General features: G+C 37.3%; 2 protein-coding genes across 4 annotated transcripts in view; one reads left to right on the forward strand and one right to left on the reverse strand.

Annotated features, from left to right (window-relative positions):
- Positions 1-6,934, forward strand: part of LOC125025763 (ATP-dependent RNA helicase HAS1-like) — an 8,376-nt gene extending 1,442 nt beyond the window's left edge. Inside the window, exons 2-12 of one of the 2 annotated variants that reach the window (XM_047613957.1) lie at positions 1,904-2,011; positions 2,217-2,402; positions 2,544-2,801; positions 3,088-3,237; positions 3,779-3,943; positions 4,106-4,246; positions 4,650-4,810; positions 5,111-5,262; positions 5,620-5,788; positions 6,133-6,264; positions 6,410-6,934. In XM_047613957.1, the coding sequence (XP_047469913.1) occupies positions 1,904-2,011; positions 2,217-2,402; positions 2,544-2,801; positions 3,088-3,237; positions 3,779-3,943; positions 4,106-4,246; positions 4,650-4,810; positions 5,111-5,262; positions 5,620-5,788; positions 6,133-6,264; positions 6,410-6,574 (1,787 nt within the window). In that variant the 3' untranslated portion in view covers positions 6,575-6,934. The remainder of the gene's footprint in view (positions 1-1,903; positions 2,012-2,216; positions 2,403-2,543; positions 2,802-3,087; positions 3,238-3,778; positions 3,944-4,105; positions 4,247-4,649; positions 4,811-5,110; positions 5,263-5,619; positions 5,789-6,132; positions 6,265-6,409) is intronic. The other variant, XM_047613958.1, reaches the window with a different exon arrangement.
- LOC125025764 (troponin C, isotype gamma-like) overlaps positions 6,927-7,500 on the reverse strand; it is an 11,476-nt gene continuing 10,902 nt past the window's right edge. For both annotated transcript variants that reach the window (XM_047613959.1, XM_047613960.1), the window contains one exon: positions 6,927-7,500. This exon is cut by the window's right edge and continues 885 nt beyond it. The gene's annotated coding sequence lies outside the window, so the exon portion shown is untranslated.

Consider the following 7,500-nt stretch of genomic DNA (forward strand, 5'->3'; position numbering starts at 1 on the left):
AATCTGGGCCTGTGGCTCCTGTGCTTTCCCTCCTGTGTGGCATACTGCCCCCCAGCTCCTGGAAGTCAAAGAATCCTCCAAGTATTCATGCTAGGGTATAGCATATGCTGGACATGTGGGAGGGCCTGATTCTTAACCTGTCTTGCACTCTATCCTGCTGTACATACGTGGTTGGTTCTTTGTTGTCCAGGGTAGGGGTTTTGGGCAGCAGCCCCCCATGAGGGATGCTATTTAACTATATATTGAGTTCTCTGAGTATAATTCATATTCTATCCTGCAATTTCCTCGGTACTATTCATGCCCTCCCCTGCTTATGGGGCCAAGGTTGTGGGTATTGATGGGATTTCAATGGCATAATTTATATATATTTGGATAGTAGAGAGTGAGAGGAATTCATCAATACTAGTGTCATCATGATTGGTCATGAGAAGGTATTTTGAATATTTTATGATAGTGGTGTTGATGGATTTCTCTAAGCTGTTACTAAATATATATATAGGACATTTGCCATGGAAACCCCACACATTCTTAGCCTTGATAACAGGGAAGGTCATTATATTGTCTAATGTGACCACAACCCCCACCCTAGAAGACAAAGAATCAATGTTTCACAGCAGGATAAAGCATACCACCAACATCCTGGAGTGTTTGATGTCGAGTCTTCCTATGGTCTATCTTACGTACATGCCTGGTGGATTCTCTGTTGTCCAGGGTGAGGGTTGGGAAGCAGCAGCTTTGTAAGGGGGTTAGCATGGGGCACAACCCATTGCATTTGACCGTATATTGACCAATTATCTGTATATTCACATATTACCTAGCAATTTCCTTGGTACCATTCATGCTCTCCTCTGCTAATGGGGCCAAGTTTGTAGGTAGGGGGGGGGGGGGTTGCAATGTAATTTCTACATAGACAGATAGTAGAGAGTGAGAAGAATCCTTTGATACCATTATTCTGAATATTTACCACCATCACTCCTACTGAATCATACAGGTCCTGATAGATTTATCTCACTGTCTATTATGCGCATGTAGAAATTTTACAGTGGAAACCTTCCATACCCCACAAACTAGGCCCAGATAGTAGGGGTGGGCATGAAAATTATGAGGGAAATTTTGAAATTATTTAATGAAAGAATTAGATGCAGAAGGCTGTTCCCCCTACAATTCCCCCTAGGGGCTGCCACCCCCCAAACCCCTCCCTTGTAGAACAAATCCTCCACATAGGCTAATTACAGCAGAAAAGAGTGTGGGATAAATTTGGTATTGTTGTGCTTGGGTGCATACAAGGATTATGAACATATTCTGAACATGTACCCTCCCTAAAACTATTTAATAGGCTGCATCCCCTATGCTCTTCCTTGGGCAGCTGCTACCTCCTAACCCTCCCCTGGAATACAAAGGGTAATTCTTTACAGTATATATGCACTCACCAGAGACTAAATCCCCAACTCCTTGTCACAATTTTTTTTTCCAACATTGTAAGTTACCATTACTGGGTGTAAGGATGGGAGGGGCTCCGCCACCCAACTTCCCCCGGGCGAACTTTGTTCTCACCTTGGTATCTATGAAAATATAGAGCTGAAACTCGGGAGCACCGAGGAGACCTAGGCTGGGAGTGGCGTTTTCCATGATCTTTTTCTAATCCACACAGTTCAACATATCAGTGATGGTATAGGAATTAAATTACCCTCTAACAATAGGGGGAACTCTCCTAGTAACAATGGATATTTTTCCTTCAGCTAATTGCCCTGTACGAGGGAGGGATTAGCTTTTACTTTTCTTCTCAAGATAGGGAGTGTTCAAGAGCACCCTCCATCTTTATTGGTAGCTAGCAGAGATAAATTTATTTACTGCATGCATTATTGATTTCATAACATTAACATTCTATCCTCTTTTTCACAAGCAGTTGAAGAGCCATTGCCGGAGGATGAGGCGGAAAGACTCATTCAGCTTCATCCAACTCTGAGTAAACGTCCTGCGGAAGAAGAGGAGCAGCAGCAGCCAAAGAAAAGTGAGAACTTGATGTGGTTTATTTGACATGAAATTGGAGTTAAAGCTTATTTGTGTTTTATACAGGTAATTTCTGACTTTTTTTGTGTGTACTTGTTCTCTAATGGAACTTTTACTGTTGCTTGTTCTCTAATGGAACTTTTACTGTTACTTGTTCTCTAATGGAACTTTTACTGTAACTTGAACACCATTTTTTCTTAATGTAGAAAAGAAGAAGCAGCCATTAAAAGACCTAGAAAAAGCCCTTGATGATGGGGCTGATAATGAACCAGAGCCAGAGCCAGAGGTGAAGGGCAAAAAGGAAAAAAGGGATGCAGGGAAACAGAGAAATGAGGAAGCAGAAGAAGAGGAGGAGGAGGAGGAGGAGGAGGAGACCGAGACCAGAAAGGAGCGTGAGTATCCTGGAGTAGAAATGTGATTTTTAGATTGTATTTTAGGAAATCAAGTTTTCAGGTTTACTAGATAAATGATTGTATTTAGCCATTTTGGGATGGAAACCCTTGTTTGTTAATGGTCTTTTGCTCTCGTTCTAGTTGACAGTACACTTGGCTTCAACGCCACTACCACCAAATCATTTGAAAGCCTTGAGGGTTGCGTGTCCAACGAGACAATGAATGCCATAAAGACGATGGGCTTCAAGGACATGACAGAGATCCAATCAAAGGCAATCCCCAAACTCCTGGAGGGCCTTGACCTGCGTGGAACAGCCAAGACCGGAGCAGGAAAGACGCTGGCCTTCCTCCTCCCTGCTGTAGAGTTGATGTACAAATTGAAATTCAAGCCCAGGAATGGTGGGTAATCATGGATAATTTAGTTTGGTTCCGTTCAGTGTTCGGCATCTTAAAGATTTGAGACTTAAAAAGATTTTGAATGTTGATGCTTTTCTGCCACTCTTGAGCCATAATGCATTTAAAGATTCATGCACTGGAGTATATATCTAGAAAACATAGATATCTTGTGTCTTTGAATTACCATTAAATTAAGATATGAGGAAGTTTTGATTTTAGTTCTATATTTACAACTTGTTATTGATGTATAATGAAATAGGAAAATAACGAAGCTTATATATTCCTTAAGGTACCGGAGTGATCATCATCTCCCCAACTCGTGAATTGTCCATGCAAACATACGGTGTTTTGAGAGAACTCATGCAGGACCATTCGCAAACATTTGGCCTGATCATGGGAGGTGCAGACCGCAAGAGTGAAGGTGCAAAGTTGCGGAAAGGTGAGATTTAGTTCCTTCTGTGATTTTTTTATCTTTTTTATTTTACTTCTCATATAAAAGATATGCTTTGTAACTTCAATATTGAATAAAGGTAATTTTGATACTACTGTGTCACTTCAGTGGTAAACTAGTGTCATGCATTTTTTTATTGTTTTAATTTTTTTCTAAAGGGTTCACTATGAGAACACTATTGCTTGTATCACTTTTTTTCTTTTATTAGAGACAAACTGCTTCATTTCCTAGGGCTAATATATTGAGGTTGGAAATTGAAATAATGTTGTTGAGGGCAATTATACTGTGTTACTACATTTTGTAAGGGAAATGTCAGTTTGTCAGGCAAATATTCATTGCTATATAAACCTATAATATCTACCACATATGAGCACATTCCCTGTTCTTTTGTTATGCTTGTTATCATTGTTATTGGAAGGGAATATTGGATGGAAAAGCTGCAAAGCTGTACTTCTAAGATTCTTTAATTTTAAATGTGTAGCGTATTATGAAAGCTTTGTAATTTCATGAATTTTTTCTCTTTTTGTAGGTGTGAATATCTTGGTTGCAACACCTGGAAGGCTCCTAGATCATCTCAGTAACACTCCAGACTTCTTGTACAAGAACATGGTTTGTCTTATCATTGATGAAGCTGACCGGATTTTCGATGTTGGATTTGAGCAAGAGATGAAACAGATCTTGAATATTCTACCAAGTCAGTACCCACTTTTCTTTTATTTGATTTTGACTGTTATAATATTTGATGTATGATTTTTTTTTTTATGTGTGTGTGTGTGTGTGTTTTGTTACATAAAGAAGATAAAAGTAAATTTGTTGTATAGAGGTGAAATTACTCTATAATTTCTCTGCAATACAGAACGGAGGCAGACGATGCTGTTCAGTGCAACAAAAGATACGAAAACAGACGAGCTTGCCAGACTTGCCCTGAAGACAGATCCCATGGAAGTAGATGTGGATTCAGACAAAATTAATGCAACTGTAGAGGGCCTAGAACAAGGTAAGTCCAAAGTCCCCATATTTTCTAAGGGTATTGAGAGTGATAAAATTATGCAAAATGTTTTCTCAAAACTGCAGTTGTTTGGGGGTGAGGGACATTCCTCATATTCTTAAGAGATATGTCAGTGTTTTTTTTTTTTTTTAATGAATGCTGGTGCATGGTTTAGATATACTAAAATCCCTGATCTTGTGATTTTCAGTGAAATTAATGTGTATATGAGCTCCGAAATTGGTAGTTAAATAGCAGTCCATTTTATATGTTTGTGAACACTAATTTTTGGGTATGAATTGTCTAGTTTCTTAAGCTTTCCAATTGATTTTAGGTGATTAAATATTAATTTACTTTTATGTTGCATAATGATATTTGTGGTAGATGAGAATTATTAATAATAATTTTCTTGCAGCTTATCTGGTGTGTCCAGCTGACAAGAGATTCCTGGTTCTCTATACCTTTATTAAGAAGAATCTAAAGAAGAAAGTCATGATCTTCTTCAATTCGTGCATGACCGTCAAATACTACCATGAGCTCCTGAACTACATCGATGTCCCTGTCATGTGCATCCATGTAAGTTTAAGTGAAGAATGGTTATATTAAATCATCATCGTCTTTCACATCATTGTTTTTCTGTAGTGTTACAAGCCAAAGTAATCCCGGAACTTGAAGTAATTTGTTTTGGAAGGTTCCTTAATTGGAAGGCTATTGTAAAGGATTTTGAAGACTTTAAACTGAATGGCATCATTTTATAAATGTTTAAAGGGAACTTGCTATTTAATTGATTTTGCTTAGTTTTATTATTTCTCTGTTGTCCTTTATTAAAATTAGTAAACCACTAATGTTTTTCCTTTTTTTTTCTCCCTCTTATAGGGAAAACAAAAGCAAGTGAAACGAACGAATACCTTCTACCAGTTCACAAATGCAGATTCAGGGGTCTTGTTATGCACAGACGTAGCAGCCAGAGGTTGGGACATTCCAGCAGTTGATTGGATTGTGCAGTATGATCCCCCAGATGATCCCAAGTGAGTGTATGGTTGTGCCTGTTGTCAGAGAAAGATCCAGTTGTTGTGGTTGTGTGATTTTGGTTGAGAGTTGCTTCTGCAGTATTTGTAAATAATCTGGAATGTGGATTATAGGCCTTGTACTCTAATATTTTGGTGAAGTTGGTTTGTAGACTCAATGTATTAGGTAAACAGTATATATATCCTTTATTAAAAAGACATGTTATGGATTTTAATTAGCATTATTGTATGGCATTGTTGATGATATGCTCTCACTAAACTTAGTGAAGCCCAAATAAAGATCAGGAAAGTGGATTGCTTTCCCTATGTGTTGTGATTTATTTAACACCAAGACTTCTTTTTCTTTCTTTTCCCCAGGGAATACATTCACCGTGTCGGAAGAACAGCTCGTGCTGGAGGCAGAGGCCGTGCACTCCTGTTCATCCGCGAAGAAGAATTCCTGTTCATCAGTTACCTCAAATCTCACAAAGTCAATGTGGATTGCATGGACATTTCTTGGACCAAAGTGGCAAACATTCAGATGCAGGTGAGGTTTCTTTGCTTGCATATGATATTGTATTGTGTGTTACTTTTCATGTCTTGTATTGGATGTACCTCATAGAATGAGATTGTTAAGTATACATACACATATATCTATATCTATCTATTTATCTGTTTGTCTATCTATCTATCTATATTTATCCTTCCATCCACCCATCTCAATATCTATTTATCTGTCTATCTATCTATTTATATGTAAGCTATTAAATATGCATATTTATGCTAATATATATCTTTCACTCCATATTTCAATATTCACTTCAGTCCTTTTTTTTTTTTTTTTTTCTATAATGAATAAAGGAAATAATTTTGTTAAACTTGTTCTTGCAGCTGGAGAAACTGATTGGCCAGAACCACTTCTTACACCAAAGTGCTAAGGAAGCTTACAGAGGATACCTAAGGGCATATCACTCACATCAACAGAAACACATCTTTGACATCAACACACTCGACTTGAAAAAGGTAAATGTTTATCTGTGTTCACTCTATTTGATCTACATGAATCATATATTTCTTACCCCCCTTTTTTTTTTTTTTCTCTTGTGTCCAAAGTCTGAAAATTTTGTCGTTTGTCATTGCTCTCTGACCAAACTTTACTTTCGTGCAGGTGGCCAAGTGCTTTGGCTTCATTGTGCCGCCCCTCATCGACCTAAATATTGCGTCAGGAAAACTACCCCACAAGCGTGGTGGTGGTGGAGGCTTTGGAGGAATCAACCAGAGGAAGGACTTCAAAACAAAAATATACCGGCAGGGGAATAGGCCTAGATATTAGTTTTTCGTATTTAATTTGTTAAAATCAGATATATATATTTTATTGTATGTTGAGATGAACATGTTAATGGAATCTGCCTCAAAAAAATTTGTTCCCTTTTGCATAGGCCTTATTTTGATGGGAATGTAGTTTGAGTAAATAATTGGTCAATTATGTTCTCAATCTTCCACATTGAAATATAGCTGAATGATATTAAGTTTGATATGATTTATCAACTTCAAGTTTTATTCATAAATTTTTTTTTTCATATTTCTTCAGAGTGTTTGATGTGTATGAGGTTGATGTGTAGGTGTGGATGACTATAATGTTAATAGTACATGTAAGCTTACTTTAGGACATTTAAACTTACAAAAACATAAATTGACCTTTATTAATACCCTCTTGTAGATGTGAGTTAAACACTGGAGTTGGCATATTAATTTGTGACCTGGTAATAGTGTTATGATATATCTAAGATGATTGAGAGTATAATTACACATTCCAGGAACAAGAAGGTCTCCTTTTGATGAGAACTTGTGTGGACTTTCTTATAAGTGAAGGAGTTAGAATTGATGCAACAAAGTACAATCTGTCCGTAAATAAAGCATTTCAAGTTTCAATTGGATGTAGTATCTCAAGTGTTTAGTCCTTTTTTGCAATAAAAAAGGAACAGAAAGTGGACTCAGTTTGCTTTTTTTAAACCTAATTAAGATTATTCTCTTGTCAGATTCCATTTTTAATAACCCTTTTAATATGCTAGTACCTACATACACACACAAGCATATGTGCACACTACTGTAAAATTTCAGACATTCAGTGCAAGACTAGTCATTCTTTGCATGTCAACACTTGCTTGTAATGTTTGCTTTTAAACAGCAAATGGAAAAGTGATCTGCCATCTGTGTGATACACCCTTGCAATATTTGGCTTATTCTCAGATTCTTGTT

The sequence above is a fragment of the Penaeus chinensis genome, chromosome 5, assembly GCF_019202785.1.
Source record: "Penaeus chinensis breed Huanghai No. 1 chromosome 5, ASM1920278v2, whole genome shotgun sequence".
In the NCBI taxonomy this organism is placed as follows: Eukaryota; Metazoa; Arthropoda; class Malacostraca; order Decapoda; family Penaeidae; genus Penaeus; species Penaeus chinensis.